At 39.4% G+C, this 18,441-nt stretch overlaps 1 protein-coding gene across 1 annotated transcript; it reads right to left on the reverse strand.

The window, feature by feature from the left end:
• Positions 1,164-5,338, reverse strand: LOC8070519. Its single transcript, XM_002467081.2, has 4 exons — positions 5,077-5,338; positions 2,982-3,086; positions 2,551-2,607; positions 1,164-1,881 (listed from the first exon to the last, which is right to left on the reverse strand). Exons 1-4 carry the CDS (start codon positions 5,299-5,301, stop codon positions 1,552-1,554), a joined length of 717 nt encoding a protein of 238 aa, XP_002467126.1. The 5' UTR covers positions 5,302-5,338; the 3' UTR covers positions 1,164-1,551.

The raw sequence follows: 18,441 nt of genomic DNA on the forward strand, positions 1-18,441 counted from the left end.
ATTTTTGATGATCTTGAACTTTTTGGAAAGCTATTGAAAAGCTCTAAAACTTTGAACTGATATCATATAAATTTGAGCAGATCCAAAATCATGAGATAGACTGATTTATATATTGTACTTAGAATGCAACAAATAATTGTGCTATATAGGAGCTTCTTTGTGTTGCTTCATTCAGAAGTTCTGTGTTCTGCATACTTTGTTTTGTACACATTTTCTCCTTTCAGCATATTGTTCTGGCTGAGTGAAACTGAAAAGCTTATTGAAACATCAAGAACAGAAAGTTGGAAAAGGTCGCAGCTGCCACCTGCCCGATCCAAAGTTCGCTTGAAGCCGTACTTTTTCTCCTAGTCAGTAGTGTTTTTCTCTCATAATAAATTAACGAACATTATTTTTAGCCATGCATGGCGACCAACGAACAGGCTATGGTTCCATTTTCTCCTACCCGCATACAGTTCTTAGACCCTTTTTTTTTTAGTTTGATCCAGCCAAAAGTCAGAGTTGAAAACAAACAGTCTAGCTGTTTAGTTTTTTAAAACTGGAAAGTTAGCTTTCTGAAGAAATGAATTAAGGCTGGAAAACATGTTTTGAGTAGCTTTCCTATTTTGTTTGTGTTGAGAAGTTCAAACTTTATTATAAAAAAGCTAAGATAAAAAAAAACTACAACCAGAAGCTAAGCTGGCTTTTGAGCCAAAAGCCAAAAACTGCAACTCAAACAAACAAGTCGAGTGGGTGGAGCCGTCCATGAGGTCGAAGCACCTACTCGCTTCCCCCGCCACCGCATCTTCTGCTTCACCATTTTCCTTACCTTTGAAGTAGCACAGTGGTCGTTGCCTCGTTGGCGTTAGAATACCAAAATTTGGTGCCCAACCGAGAACAATAGTCAGGTTTCGTTGGCGTTAGAAATATTTGGCTGGGTAGCAAACAACATGGACGGTGGTGATGCGAATATGCATCACGCTATGCACTTTTATGTTAAAACGCCGACAACATATGTTCCAACTATTATTCCTTCTGGTCTAAATTACAAGTCATTTTGACTTTTCTAAATATATATTGTGTTTATATATATAGTAAAAATTGTGTATATGCAAAAAACAAAACAACTTACAATTTAGAATGGATGGAGCACTAAATAATAAAAGCATCCACAAACATACAAGTACTAAGGCCAAACACACAGCATTTGTTGCATACTTGCACTATTTTACAACACACCCACAGGTACGTAAGTGTTCAGGCAACGCAAAAGTCTACTACCAAACCATTACGAAGGGTTTATCATCATCACAGTGCCATAAAACACACGCACACCCACACGTGCCCCACACACATATAATACATATATAGCTTGTTTAGGCGCTTCTATATTGCATACACACCAAACCTTAACCTCCCTCGGCATACATACTTAAGCTGCCAAATACAACCTCCTGATGCCACATTCCTTGTCAGTTGTCCTCAGTTACGAACAGTCTGGCAAGCTTGATTTCTACTAGCAGAAGACTGCGACAACATGAGCCGTGACTGCTGATTACTACCACAGAAGCGCATTCACCAAACTGGGAACAGAGGACCAGTGCATACTTTCTTGTTGGAATCAGGTATGCTGTTATAGCGGTAGAGGTGGTTCGATAGCTCCCAGCTCCAGTCATCCTTCCTTGACACCTTCATTGGTGGCCAATGGTTGATCCTCACGTAGTGTTCCCTGATCTGGCCATCATCGACAAAGCTCGTTATGACCGTGTAGGTGCACTCATGGCCACCCCACACGGCGTCATGAGGGTCTGCACTGTGGTAGCCATCAGGGTGGAAGTAACGTCGCATAGGTGGACCAGTGTGCTTCCATGATGGATCAAGGTTCCTCCAGTAATCAGGTGCTGCCTGCAAGAGCAGAAGAATAAGTGCTGCAGGAATGCAGCATGGTGGAGATATTCCTCATCTATGCAACTTGTCATAAGCTTAGAATTCCTCTCTAAAACATATTGAAATGCTACTAAAACTGTAGCATGAAATTCCTATGTTTTAAAGCCTTCTTTAAAAAATTCATGATTTCTTTTGAATAAACAGAAAGTTGTAATTCAAATGACAATATCAACAATTTAGCAAGATTACATACTTCGAGCGACAAATGTGCACACACATTGTCATAGCGGCAGACCAAAAAAAAAAATAAATCTGTGCTCATATGATACATATTTGTTGTATGGATCTCAACTATTAGATGTGTTAATCAAAAGTCATCCTTGAGACATTGACCAAATCAGTGTATCAAAGTTATAACCTTTAATTGCCACCATGAAGATATATGCATCAACTCTGCCTCAATGCGTTTGGAAGCTACAACATCTGAAGAAGCTAGAGAGACGCTGACAGTTGTCATGATCCCATGCATCCATCAGACTGTTACTGACTAAAACTAGTTGAACTCAAAACTAGCAGAGTCAGTTGTACAGTAGCAACCACAAAAAGAATTTAAATATGCAATGCCATATAAGCCCATAGTTCAAAATTCAAACAAGAAAAAGGGAGGCAATTTAGAAAAAAACTTACTATAGTGAAACGATATTCCCATGCATGATCGCAGAGATCCTCTTTTGTGATCCGGCTCTGAATAAAAGAATGATGTAGTTTATGTTGAGAGTGATGGAGAAGTGAAATGTATGTACTTAAGAATTTACTTTCAGCTTCAGGATAAATCAAAAAGATGAGCAAAGAGAACTTCCCCACAATTACCACTTTATATATTTCTCGTACAAAATACCACTGTATATATAAATGAAACAAAGTAAAAGATACGTGTAAACAATATAACTAGCGTTATTCCCAGAATCTGCAATATCAATGATCTAAAATGATCTTTTCAAGTGCCATGGTAAAAATACAGAGAGTACATCAGCACAATACACTCTGCATCCTATTGATGTTCATCCACTGCACTGTTAATCCTACAGAGTACAGATGAAAAAAATGCTTGTACTCACCCGTTTCCCGTCCATAACAGCCATTGAATATGTAGACAACTTGGATCCAGTGCGGATCAATGTTAAACGTGGGATATGAGCCTTTCCCGCCATCAATTCAGCACACTACAAGCAAAATGATTAGGACCTGCTGTGTATCATGAGCAAAAAACATACAGCTATATACATATTGCCACAGTTTTCTTCTGCCCCCTCTTTTTCCTCCAATATGGTCTGCCTAGTTTCAGTTTTGATATTTAACATTTTTGTTTCCTTGCTCCAGAAGGACTATGTTGTATTGGAGATTCGACTTTTGTTAACATCAGTGACAGTTGTGCCATTCGTCAGAGTGAAAAATAAAGAAACTGAAAAGCACATTTCAAATTTTGATATTTCAGTCTTTTTTCAGGGCAGCAGAGATTTTATAAAATTTTAATATGTCAAAGTTTCATAGTCATCAAGATAACCAAGAATACAAATTATTTGGCATGGTCAAGTGAAATTAGTCATTTTTTTCACAAAAAAGGTGAAATTAGTCATTTAATAACTACTATTATTGGTGTATTATCAAACCATATCCCATGAACAGTTTAACAAAGCGGTGGATATGGGTCCATATCAACTTTTACGACCAGTGGTATAAACATGATTAATGTCTTGGACATCATACATTTTGTTGAAAACCCATATGATTCAGAAAGGATATATCTAGGTGACATTCGGTTGTTTTCGCCTCTCTTGTCAACTGAATTTTTTTATATACTTACACTGTCTTCTAGCTATATTTACAATGTCTTATCACTATATTTACAATAATTTCTTCAGTGCAATTTATTAAATAGAGTGATGTAAGTTGAGGATATGACATGTACACACCAAAAATTTCAAACAAATTTACAAATTATTTCTATGGAATACAAACATCAAAGAAATATATGTCAAATTGTTCACAAATTCTTCAGAAATTTAAAAAAAACAAAATCTTCACGAAATTTCAAAATGTCATGCCACGCTGCCGCCACCGACGCTGACACCGGGGAAGGCATAGCATCCGGCTTCGGCTAGTACTGCAAGGCATGGTACTGACTACTGCCACATCTGCTGCTACTACTTTGGCATGAGTTGCTGCAGCAGCTTCGTCATTATTGCCGACGAGGTCGCAGTTGGGAGGCCAGCGCGCGGGCCAATCAGCCAACAATACTTCCTGTCATGGCTTATCAGCCAAATGAACAAGGTGTACTGTGGGCTACACGTAGTGTGGTATCTACAAGTCCACCCTTTCACAAAGAGAAACGCGATCGATTAGATGCAACACTCGAAGGGTGGAGTAAGATCCAACGCTTGAAAATTCGGTTGACAGAAGCAAATAAATCATGCGGTTGACATATAGCATTTCTCATTCAGAAAATATTACAACGAGGAGAAAAATAGAAATTTATACATGAAACAAAAAAAACGTAAAGATAGATTCAATGGATATATTTCCTTTCATGCCATTTCTTATGTCTATATCTGTGAAATTATTTTGGGACAAAAGAAGTACAGTCACGCATGGTCCATAAAACAAACAATTGTTTCTCCACCATGTCAGTGTCACTCAAACCTTCTTTCTTTGGATACATTAACGTCACATAGGTTGCTTGGTTTGTCAAGTTATTTGTACCACTATGGACTGAATCAGCACCAACGTTTTTGGAAACTATATAATTATATTGGCACCGACAGTAGATCCCCGGAAAGGAGTGGCCTACGCAAAAACTACGAAACCAAAAATAACGCCCGGTAATACTTGGCCATGTCAGTAAGCAGCTGTGCAGGTCATTCAATACTCAACAATGCATGTCCTTTGCGCTCCTAGCTACGAAATTTGGGGATTTTCACCCCAGACCAGCAGTACCGTCAGTCTCATTCCTAACCCAGCGAACCTGAGCACTAAGGTGGTCGAGGGAATTGAAGGCTTCGTATCCCCCTCGTTACGGAGCAATTCGTCGAACAGGAGCAGGAGAACCACGAAGAAACAACCAACTTGCGTTGCGCGCGCAAAAGCGCAGGCCAACAGACGCGAGATATGAGGAGTGCGAGAGGACAGTGGAAGAAGGCCCGAACCGAAGCGAACCTTAGGTGCCCAGAGGCGGTTGTCGGCCGCGACCCCGCGCCATGCGCAGGAGACCGCGGTGCATCGTGCCACGCTGCGCGCGTCCAGGAACTCCATCACCCGCCCCATCACATCTTCCCCGAGCACCTCCATGGGGTCGCTCGTCTGCCTCTCCCCCTGCCTCTTCCTGCCCCTCTTCCGCCTCACCCACTCCTCCGCCGCCCGCTCCCGCTCCGGCTCCGCCATGCGGTCGCCTCGAGGGGACTGCGGACTTGCGGGCGCCGCGGCCGGTGAGAGTGGCCGACTCCGAGTGAGCTCAGGTGTTTGTGTGTGGGGGGAGGGAGAGTGGGAGGGCCGAGTGATCGATCTACAACTCCTCCTAGTACGGAATAGCTGAATAGGAAAGAACCGTGCGGAATCAGCCTGGTGGGACCGGACCGTGCCGTCATCGCATCGCAAAGCTCTTTCTAGGAGGCGTCTCCCATCGTGCAGCTCCCTTGGTCGCGTTACAAGCCCCTGGCTCCCTGCCACGTCGGATTTGGGTGATGCCACGGCGCATGTAAGGCATGGCATCCTCACCCTCACGTGACAGAAAAGGCAATGTATAGATTACACCAATTCCATAGTACTAAATATTGTTGTAAAAAAAGTCCGTGTATTGTTTTCTAAACTCAACTCCACTTAAAAAGTCCTAAGTTAATGCTACTAGTTTTATCTTTTCCCTACCTGTTTAATGCGACATTAATTTAAACAAAAAGGCTATGAGTTCATACGAATGACTGATCTTCAAATCCATAAATTCAAACACACTAATTCAAATTTAAATACGGTAATGATAGTGTCAGGGCGTCCGGCCGCATTGGATGGACCAGAGACTCGACCAAACATGCGATGCGGACCAGCGACTTAACCGAGCACGAATGTGGGCAACACTTCGCTTTCTCCGCCTATTCTCGTCTGCATCATTCCTTCTCTAAGCACCTCCTCACTCGCTCTTCTCGCGTCGCTCTCCTTCGATCTCGCTGGTCTCGCCATCACCGAGACCGAGGAGCACCGCGTCCGCAGGCTCGTAGAGCGCCCCTGCGCCGCCCGTGCTCCCTCCTCTCCTTCCCTCGTGCCACCGCGCCCTCCACGCGCCCCTATTGTCCTTGCGACCCAACTCCATGCACACCACCGGAGATGAGGATGACGACGGCGGCTCCAACGAGGTAGGTTGTGAAGGGATCTGGATCTGAGGCCTCCTCTTCCTAGATCTGAGCTCTCCCCCCTCGTTCTCCTCTAGATCTGGCCTTTCTCCTTCTCTTACTCGTCCTCCTCCTCCTCTCCCCTCTGGATCTGAGGGATGTGGCGGTGGCTGGGGTTTCGGCGAGCTCTTGGGGTTTGGATCTCGCTGTGTTGCAATAGTTTTCTTTGGGTGTGTAGAAGGGTTTCAGTTGATGTTGCAGTAGTACTGATTTTCAAATTACAACATGTTTTCAGTTGATTCAATCTGCATGTCTGCAGTAGTTGTTGCATGTTGTTGCAGCAGTTGTTTGGTGTTTGTTGTACTATTATATTCATGGTGTTTCAACATGATGTTTCCACTATTTTTTCTTTGTTGTTGTAATAATATGTTCAAGATGTTTCAATGTCTTCATCCCAATGTCGCAACTATTTATCCCTTTATTGTTTGTTGCAATACACGTGTTCATAGTGTTTCAACTGCTTCAACCTATTGTTGCAGTAGTTTCTTCGGTGTTGTTGCAACAACATGCTCATGGTGTTTCAGTTGCTTCATCCTACTGTTGCAGTGCAAAGGGGAGGGGTGAGCTGAGGGATGGTTTGTGGGGGGTGAGCTGGCGCTGGGCGGAGGTGTTGGGGGCCAGTGAGGTTGGGGGTGGGCAGATCCCGTACACGTGGGTGGCGGTGGGGGGATTTCGTGCGCGAGAAACGGAGGAAGGGCCTCTCTACTTTTTTCTTCGTGTGGCTCTGTGCGGCGTGGGTGGGGTTGCGATTCGATGTGGGAAGGCAAGGGTGGTTTTCGATCCGTACTTTTTGTTTTATGCGGAATAGGCAGAGAGAGCACGATTCGGTGCTCGCTCAGCGTCCGGATGCTAGCGCCTGGATCGGACGTCCGAGCACTAGCAGTACCGATTTAAATAACATGGTTGATCGCAACACACTACTAAAGAACAAACTTTTGATCCGCTCTAGATTTTAGCTTTGATCTCGACAATCATAGCGTCCAGGACGAAATGTATAATTATTTCCGATTTGAGAAACCAACCACAACTAAAGGTACCTGGCCAACGGCTCTGATAGCAGGCTTTTGCAGCAGGGCATCTTTAGTCTCGGACGGTATAACCAACCGGGACTAGATGTCATCATTTAATCCCGGTCTTGATTGCTATCCGGGACTAAAACTTTAGTCCCGGTTTGTAATTCCAACCAGAACTAAAAAGCTACGTTTAGTCTAAGTTGGGAACCCAAATCGAGACTAAAGGTCCCTTGTTATATATCCTGGGTCTTCTTCTTCCTCCAGCCCAAGCCATTCGAACTCAAATTCTAGCTTGCTTCATTTTTGGCCATCACAAGACTACTCCCCCTTTAATTCTTCAGTTGTAAAGTTACTAACTTCATCCTCTCATGATTTATTAGTAGCATATCTGATTTCATGGTCTAGATATATGTAAATTCTATGGTGTTTTTTTATTATTTGTGCAACATTTGAACTCAAAGTCACTTGATGGTAAGCTTAAATTAGTTCATCAAAACTAGTATACATCTTTTTCTGCTAGTATGCATACCACATTTCATAGTTTATGTATGTTGAGAGCAATAGAGGATTTTAAGGGTTCTTTTATAATTTGATTTGTACGTTTAGAAACTGAGAAATCTATAGAAGTTTACAAATTAAAAATGGATGTATAGAGAGTAGATGGCAGCTGCTTTCGGTTCCTCGGCCTCTCATCGGGTTCAAAAATGAATGAGGCCAGACCTTCCTCTTATTGCGTGCGGTGAATGTGAGCGGAATAATGTGATGGAGTATCGAGTGAAGAAGAAGTGTTCCAACAAAGGTCGTATCTTCTACAAGTGTCCGGATCGCAATGTGAGTTATTTTGTCACATTCGATGGTTATGACTAATTTATACCTATTTTGCGACAGGAACCAGGGAATAATTTATGTGGATACTATTTTTGTGAGTTCATCATGGCATTCTCAAAAAGAACTACTAAAGAGATCCTCCAAGTATGTCAAATATATATATTCTCATTCTTTTATTAGTATTGTTCATATATATAATTAATTATTTATATATTAATACCGTTTTTCCTTTATTTCAAACTGAAGACCAAATGTTGAAGGAAAGGGTCATGCGAAAAGATAAGATCAAAGCAATTCAAGAGATAATAGCTGGATTTCTTAATGACCAAGTCATAGATCCCAAGGGCGAGCACTACTACATCCACAAAGTACAATTGAAGCCAAACATCGATGAAAAATAATTCAGATTAAATGTCATCCGAAGGACATGAATATAGAATGCAAGCTTCCGTATAATTTCATACTTTATATATATATATATATATATATATATATATATGGAAATTCCTTTATACTCCTACGTGTAGTTACACGCAAACGGGCCGATGACGGCCGGCGTTCACCTCGCGTTAGCGATTCTGGCCTATCGGGTATATACACGCAAACGGGCCGATGACGGCCGACGTCCACCTCGTTAGCAGTTCTGGCCTATCGGGTGTACTACCGCATATTACATTACGATTTAAATACTTTTTTTAGAGTCAAACAAATCATTATACCAGTTGATACTTTCTTCTACACCAAATAAAGTATCAGTTTATACTATTATATATTAGAGTACGTACTCATACTCCTACAAATATACTTTCTGATAATGTGTATGTACTCATACTCCTTCGGTATAGTATCTGAGAATATGCGTAGGATCTCATATAATTTCCATGTATCTATACATACTTTGTAACATACTCAGATATAAAAATCTAATCCTTTTTAAAAGAAGTATGCATACATACTCGTATGAATATGTACTCCCTTCATGAAAAACAGTACGCCTATATACCCTATTTACAAAGTATGAATATGTACTCTCATGAAAAAAGTATGAATATGTACTCTTATATTATTATATAAAAATAAAGTACGAATATATATGTACATACTTTCTTTTTACATACTTTATTTGGACGTATATGTTCATACTTTATTCACGGAAATCATGTATTTGTCAAAATAATAAAATAGTATGTACATATACTCACTTGTAGCGAAAAGTATACACATACACTCCAAGTATGAATGCCTATATACCTCCTTCGAAAAACTATAGTGTGCACACATTTACACTCCCAGCGATCTGATGCACCTCCGGTGATCATTAAATAATATGCACGTGTATATACTTGCCTTCAAAGAAGTCACGTACACATCAACAGTACCCATAGCTACCATAAACCAATCCTATCCAAATCTGTTACGAGAGTAAACGGGCCACACCCCACCCTCGACGTCGACGTCTCCGTTCAGTTACCTCCCGCGACGTTTCCCGTGTGTGCGTCGGTGCCTATATATCAGATGCGTGTAGTTACTCGTACGTGTAGAAAAGACATATATATATATATATATATATATATATATATATATATATATATATATATATATATATATATATATATATATATATATATATATATTGCTCCATCAATACATATAGTTTCATACTTTAATTGTATAATGCTTCAAATGTATTATCATAATATGTGCGCATATACATATAGATTAGTGTCGTATAATGCTTATTTGAAAACCTGTTTTAAACCCAAAACAAATAATAAAATAAAAATGAAACCAAAAAAGGAAAAAAAGATAGCTCTTTAGTCCTAATTTGTAACACCAACCAAGACTGAAGGAGTGCTACGTGGCGGCCTAGGGACACGTCTGGCGCAAACCCTTTAGTCGCGGTTGACATCAAGAACCGGGACTAAATGTTCACCTTTAGTCCCGGTTCCTTGACCCGAGACTAAAAGGTGTGCCTTTAGTCCCGAAATCATTGTCCCAGTTGGGAAACTAGGATTTAAGGGGTTCCCAACCAAGACAACTGCCCCGCCTACACTAGTGACATAGTCCACCATAACATTAGATCTCATATAATAACATAAAACATGGAATGTATCAATTGTCTCCTCTATTATTAGCATCAGTAGCCTCACTATCTATTCAATGCACCATTTGATCTACCGAAGCTATTGTTGAAGGCAGCTATCTATTGAGCTTCAAATTGCGTCCTTATTGTCATCATATATGCTCTCACATCCGACTTCAACGTGTTGAGGTTACAAGAATGATCCATATCAACCTTCGCTCCTCAATGTTGGCCTTGTGTTGCGCCATCTCCACCTTGTTCTCCTTTAGTGAGACCTTGCACTCTTGTATCATCTTGCTCTCCCTCTAGCTCTCCTCTTCAATTTTTCTTTCTCCAAAGTGAGGTTTTGGAAGACCTCTTTGTATGGTCCTTCTGGCTTCAACCTTTCTGCTCTTCATTTTTCTCCTTCATCTGCTTTCTACCAATTGGCCTCTTCTTTTGCACTTGGCATCGATGAATAAAGAGTGGCATTCTTCTCACTTGCCTCTCCTTCTTGTCCTAGGCTTCTTGAAATTCTCAAGAGACATGAACTTGAGACAATACCATACCGTCAACCAATAATGAAGATATGCGAAGACCTTGTACTTAGGATTCTTTGACGCATGTGTTGATTGTGCCTCAAGCAAACACACCAAAGTATATGTGTCAATACAAAAACATTATGCTCTCAAACTAAATGAGGTATACATGTTCTAAATTACATGTATAGATGACCAACGGGCCGACCTAGCACGGCATGGCACGACATCAGACTGACATGGCTCGATGGGGGTCGGGCTGCCACAGGCCGTCGTGCCTCATAGGTCGTGCCACCACGTGCTTTCTGCCTAGCCTTTGGCCTAAGGCATGGCCCATGGCAATTTCTGTGCCATGTTGGCCTGAGAAGCATGGCATGGCCCATGATGCCTGATGGACTTTTTCTATTTGCAAAAGGCTGTTGGGCTATTAAGCAGGCCAGTCCACCAGGGTGATCATCAGGCCGCCACTATGCCTACACCATTTTAGGTCATGCCCAGGCCATGTCACGTGCCTGGGTGGTATCCCATGCACGACCTGGTCTCTCGAGTCGTGCTCTGGTTGGGCCAAAATAGTGGGTCGTGGGCTGGGCTACCGGTCGGGCTATGAGAGCGCGGGCTGCATGGCCATCTTTAATTACATGCTTTTTGTTATGGAACACCACTAGAATGGTGATGCTCAACGGCCTCAAAAGTTGGCTACAATTTTTGACACTTCTTCTTGATGGTGTCCCAATGATGCTCAAGGGAGTTTGCACTCCTATCAATCAGTTTTTTGTTAGCATAAAAGTTGAAATGAATTCTATTCCAATATGCCTTTGAGGATTGCTCTTGCTAGTGATAGGATCAGCCTAATGTTCTTCCATGATTTGCACATTTGGATTTCCTCTCGCTGAGTGTAGTTCCTTAACTTTTACTAGCTTTGAAGAATTAGGTTGGGGATCTAACGACTCAAGAAGGGCATCATCTTAGAAAAACTGCATGATGCCATTACAAGATAGTGGCAACCAATTTGGAATGTGACATTAGACATAGAAGTTGACATAGAAACCTAAGGAGACATTGGCATGGAAATTGACATACATCACTCTCATATTTGACAAACAAATTGATACATAAATTGACAATGATTTGCATAGAAAGATGTCACAAATTGATAAACAAATTGACAATCACTTAACCTAGAACCATCAAAGATTTGGTTTAATTTGTTTCATAAATGACTCAACCACTATGCAAGAGAGAGAAAATAAAAAATCTTATTAACAAGTAATCTACCCATATACCTTAAAAAATATTAGGAATAACCTTTAGTTACCTTCAAATGTCTCCTCTAGAGGAATCAAAAGCAGAACCTCCCCCATTATATTTGTATTTTTTTTGGAAAGTTGTCTAGGCTCCCCCTTCCTTCCTCTTCGGGCTACAATATTTTTCTTGAGGTGAAGTCGAGGGTTATAATTTATACAACAAACATTTATAGATGTGGCTCTAATTACAGCAGCCTTTGAGGCGGTGGAGAAGTGAGTTGTCTCTAGCCTAAAGTAGGGCCGTTGCTGGAAAAACAATTATGTAGTGTGGTTTAGTCAATCTCAAAGATTTGGTTTAATTTGTTACATAAATGCCTCAACCACTATGCAAGAGAGAGAAAATAAAAAATCTTATTAAACAAGTAATCTACCCATATACCTCGGAAATATATTAGGAATAACATTTAGTTACCTTCAAATGTCTCCTCTAGAGGAATCAAAAGCAAAACCTCCCCCATTAGATTTGTATTTTTTTTGGAAAGTTGTCTAGGCTCCCTCTTCCTTCCTCTTCAGGCTACAATGTTTTCTTGAGGTGAAGAAGAGGGTTGTATTATACAACAAACATTCCTAGATGTGGCTCTAGTTATAGCAGCCTTTGAGGCGGTGGAGAATTCAGTTGTCTCTAGCCTAAAGTAGGGTCGTTGTTGGAAAAACGATTATGTAGTATGGTTTAGTCAATCTCCTATCCGTTTTTTCTTAAAGGTCAATTCTTTATTGTACTAGTATTTATTATGTATTATGTTCCTTATGATTTATTTTGATTTAATCAAATTAAATACAACAAAAATAGCTAGCTTATTATTATTAGAATGAATTACACTGCAATGCGTGGAAATATTTGCTAGTAAAGTGTCTGGCAGAGCTTCGCTTCATGATTCTTAAACTCTAGCTCACTGATTCTTTAGTGGAGTAATTACCGTTGATGGGAACAGTTAAAATATTATTCTGAAGTGATTTAGTGAGATTAAATGGGAAGCGGTAAGGAGCAAGTCCGCCCGTAATGTCAATGAATAAGTGATTCTTATCTGCCGTTAGAATCTACGCTGAGTTTTGTTATATACTCCCTCCGTCACTGAAAGCTGTAATTTCTAGAGTTGTCCTAAGTCAAACTTTTACAACTTTGATCAAATTTATAGAAAAAAATGCTAAGATTTATAGTACCAAAATAATACCATTAAATTTATTATAGAATATATTTTTAAAATATACTTATTTTATGTCATAGATATTGATACTCTTTTTTATAAAATTAGTCAAAGTTAAAAAAATTTGACTGACACGGATTCTAGGAGTTGAAGCTTTCGGAGACGGAGGGAGTAACTAATTAAGCAGAGGAGTGATTCCAAAAGAACAAAAAAAAATTAATCAGTAACGGTGAGATGCCCCGGTGGCTCTCGCCTGTCGCCTGGCCGCCGCTGCCGACATTCGGGTCCCGCAGACCGCGGGTGTGAATGGATGCGAACGCATCTGTCACTACGGGCCTTTTTTTATGGCCCGCAAAGCCAGGGCCGCCCCCTGCACTCTTGCCTCCAGGCGTGACCGCATCCGCATGGGTTCCGCTTTCACGCTTTCATCCTCTCCTGCTGGTCTCTCAATCTCCAGTACGATGAGAAATCTGATAACTGAGGCCTTGTTTGGTTCAAAAAAAAAATTTATAAAATTTTTCAGATTCTCTATCACATTAAATTTTACGGCATATACATGAAGCATTAAATATAAATAAAAGAAATAACTAATTATACAGTTTATCTGTAATTTGCGAGACGAATCTTTTGAATCTAGTTAGTATATAATTAGACAATATTTGTCAAATAAAAAAAAGTACTACAATATCTATTTTACAAATTTTTTGGAACTAAACAAAGCCTGAGATGGTGGCATGCTGTAGACCGTTGCTGCAGTGTGACATGGGCGTTTCCTGCTGATTGGCTGTGGGCCACTTGAATATCACACCTAGGCCTTGTTTAGTTCCCAAAACCCAAAAAGTTTTCAAGATTCCTCGTCATATCGAATCTTTCGACACATGCATGAAACATTAAATATAGATAAAAATAAAAACTAATTACACAGTTTACCTGTAAATCGCGAGACGAATCTTTTGATCCTAGTTAGTCCATGATTGGTTAATATTTGGCACAAACAAATGAAAGTAATACAGTAGCGAAATCCAAAATCTTTTCGCATCTAAACAAGGCCCTAGCATATGATATGTCAGTATCCACCCATTCGTCCCACTTTTGCTACGACGGGCAAGTAACTGTATTAGTTAAATTATCTCAAGCTTGATTAAATTTATAGTACATAATATTAGTATTTGTGTCTCTAAATGAATTTATTATAAAAATATATTCTATAACTAATCTAATAGTACTTATTTTGTCTCTTGAATGTTACAATTTTTTCACATATTTTAATTAAAGTTTAAATTGTTTGACTCCTTAAAATGTGATAATTGTATTCTTTTGCACACAGAGGGAGTACTCTACTTCAAACGTCACAAGTTTTCCCGTGTATTGAAATTGGGATTTTTACTCTGTTCAAACATACCATGCTTTGGCTAAAATCTGCTCAAACATTTAAAATTTGACCAGTCATAGATCTCAACGTATTTGGTCAGGAGATTCAAAAATGATATCGGTAGATTCATCTTTAATAACACATGTTTATAGAAAAAATTATGTCAAAGTTACATCCCTAAGACAAAAAAAGTAAAAATGTCATATCCTTTTTAACATGAGGGGGTAAAAAAAACTAGCGCTAAGTACACCAAAACACAAGCAGATATTCCTTCCATCCCAAAAAAAACAAAAATATTTTAGTTTTGTCCTACGTCAAAATTTCTAGAGTTTAACCAAAGTTATAGAGAAGACTATCAATATTTATGACACCAAATAAGTATATTTTGTAGACAAACTCAATGACAATTGTTTGATAATATAAATATTAGTATTTTTATATGAGGTGGATCAAACTTTAGAAATTGATTCAAGACAATACTAGAACATCAAGTTTTTCTTTGAGAGGGAGTAATAACTAATTGTGTGGAATGACATAGGAAACAATAATACTTCCTCCATCAATAAAAGAATACAATTCTAGCACAATACAATATCTTAAGTTTGACTAACTATAAATAAAAAATTATCAATATTTATAGTATCAAATACTTTCTCTATTCTATTTTATAGGTTGTTTTGCTTTTCTAGATACACAACTTTATTATGTATCTAGACATATTATTTATCTAGATGCATAGCAAAACAATGTATCCAAAAAGGGTCAAAGCGACCTATAATTTGGGACAGGGGTGGTAAATATCATTAGATCTATCATGAGATATATTTTCATATTTATTTATTTATTTATTTGGTGTCATAACTATTATTTTTTGTTGTGAATGACGACAGATAAACGACGAAGAACACAAGATCAAAACACAACGAAGACACAAGATTTAATGTGGAAAACCCCTCTAATGTGAAGGGAAAAACCACGGGCGCCAGCTAGCAAACACTCCTCACTATTATCAAGAGTTGGGTTACAACGCCGTGCGGCGGCTTACAAGATCATACGTTGGGTGGAACCCTAATTTAGAAGTTGGCCTTTATAATGTGCAATTGAATTTGGAACATATTCAACAAACTCCACCTTGAGACAAATTCATCTTGTAGCATAAATCAACACCCTTCATCCTGAACATAACAAAGAAAATACCACTGGCGCCAAATAGCCTCTTGGGGCCAATCTACTAAGGCCCTGTTTAGATTGGAAATGAAATTTTTTTGGGTGTCACATCGGATGTGTCAGAAGGATGTCGGAAGGGGTTTTTAGAAACTAATAAAAAACAAATTACATAGCTCGTCAGGAAACTGCAAGACAAATCTATTAAGCATAATTAATCTGTCATTAGCATACGTGGGTTACTGTAGTACTTAAGGCTAATCATGGAGTAACTAGGCTTAAAATATTCGTCTCGTGATTTTCAACCAAACTGTGTAATTAGTTTATTTTTTTATGTACATTTAATGTTCAATGCATGTGTCCAAAGATTCGATGGGATGGATAAAAAAATTTTGGGTGGGAAACGATGGGATGGATAAAAAAATTTTGGGTGGGAAACTAAACAGGGCCTAAACCAACTAAGCTTGAGCATAGCTCAAACTTAGCTACAAGAACAGATTTAGTCATTATCATATCAGCAGAATTATCATGAGTATTGATCTTGCATACCTTTAACTTACCATCATCGATCACATCACGAACAAAATGGTACTTGATGTCAATATGTTTAGTTCTCTCATGAAACATCTGATCTTTGGTAAGGTAAATGACACTTTGACTGTCACAGAATAAATTAATGCAAGAATCAACTCCACACAGCTCAAATACAGACCTTTCAGCCAAATTGATTCCTTGCACGCTCAGAAACAACCATGTACTCTACTTCAGTAGTTGACAAAGCAACAAGAGACTGCAATGTAGCCCTCCAACTTACAACACAACTGCCAACTGTGAACACATATCCAGAGATGCAGAGAGTGACCTACGTCTGTCCAGATCAGCAGCATAATCTGAATCCACATAACCAATAAGTCATTTCTCATTTCTGCCAAATTTCAAGCAAGAATCTGCTGTGCCTCTGAGGTATCTGAAAATCCACTGAACTGTCCACCAATGTTCTTGGCCCAAGCCTCCGGCGACGGGTCTCCGCTTTGCTCCGTCAAAAGTCGGCCTTTATAATGTGCAATTGAATTTGGAATATATTTAATATTTTTATGTATATATTTGGTCAAACTTTAATTAAGAATGCACTTAGAGAATTGTATTCTTTTACGAAGAGATGTAGTATACAATACAATGAATTTGCTTTATGTATTTATTTACTGGCCCCACGAGAAAAAAGCGTTATGAGCAATTGATCGAGCATATAAATTTTGAGATGTATGAATTATGAATTCATGATAGACTGTACGGTATGTTACCCACACATCTCGATACAGATTTCCCTTTCACGTTGATTATGTGACCACTATGGTCTAGTATGTATGGTTGTCTGCTCGTAATATGGCTCACCGTACCGCCTGTCCCGATCAGCAAAAGCGTGACTGCGTGAGACGTATGTAATAGCAGTATAGCCGTGGGGCTGGGCCGCCGGTCACGTGCCATTCCCAGTTTGGCAGATTCTGAGCAGTCTCGTCTCCACTTCTCCAGCGAGCTCGCTTGCCCACGACGCATACTTCATGCACAAGTAAACCCCCCCTCCTCCCCGAGGAAACTTGCCTTAGGCTTTGTTTAGTTCTTAGAAAATTTTGCAAAATTTTTCACATTTCCTGTCACATCGAATCTTTAGACGCATGCATGAAGTATTAAATATAGACAAAAATAAAAACTAATTGCACAGTTTGGTCGGAATTGACGAAACGAATCTTTTGAGCTTAGTTAGTCTATAATTAGACAATATTTATCAAATACAAACAAAATTGCTACAGTGTCGATTTCCCAAAAAATTTCGGAACTAAACAAGGCCTTACTCAGGACTCTGGAGGCGAGATAGCGACAAGCGGCACAGTTCGACTCTATCCGGATCCAGGACGATGACAAAAGGGGCTAGATAATGAAGATTTAAGATTCCCTATCACATCGAACCTTGCGGTACTTGCATGAAATATTAAATATAGATAAAAAAGATAACTAATTACACAGTTTACCTGTAAATCACGATACGAATCTTTTAAGCCTAGTTACTCAATGATTGGACAATGTTTGTCAAATAAAAACGAAAGTGCTACAGTGTCAAAATTCAAAAAGTTTTTGAATCTAAACAAGCCCTTAGAACGACGATTTAAGGCAGAAACCAGGCTCACGTGGTGTCTCTCCTTCGTGGATCCGCCTCTAACCATATCCACCATGCCTGTCGATAAACTGTCCTGAACAAACCTAATAATAATAGTCTAAAATTTAGACCAAATTCACATTAGACTATTTTATTTAAGACTTGTTTAGACACTTATATATTCATGTTAATTCACATGTTTTAAGGTAGATTCAGTTAGATTGGTTATAGTTCGAGTATTAAGGAACTCACTTTTTAATTGTGGCTTCAGCCGCAGTGACCAAGGGGAAAAAAAACTCTCTTGCCTGCTCTATATTTAAAGCACAGGTTTGTAACTAGCTCATCTCACAGAGCTACGGTGCTGCTATGTATAGGTGGGGCAAGGGTTTCGAGGTTTTTCTGATCTATATGAGAAGGCTCTCTTCTTAAGCCGGCATACTTAGGGGAGTAGCCACCACAGATCGAGTTTTTTATCACATGTTTTAAGGTGAATTGGAGCGTAAGTTAGTTTAAGTTCTATTTCAATATATATGGACTAAGATATATATAAGAAATTAGACCAA

The sequence above is a fragment of the Sorghum bicolor genome, chromosome 1 (genome assembly GCF_000003195.3).
Source record: "Sorghum bicolor cultivar BTx623 chromosome 1, Sorghum_bicolor_NCBIv3, whole genome shotgun sequence".
Taxonomy (NCBI): Eukaryota; Viridiplantae; Streptophyta; class Magnoliopsida; order Poales; family Poaceae; genus Sorghum; species Sorghum bicolor.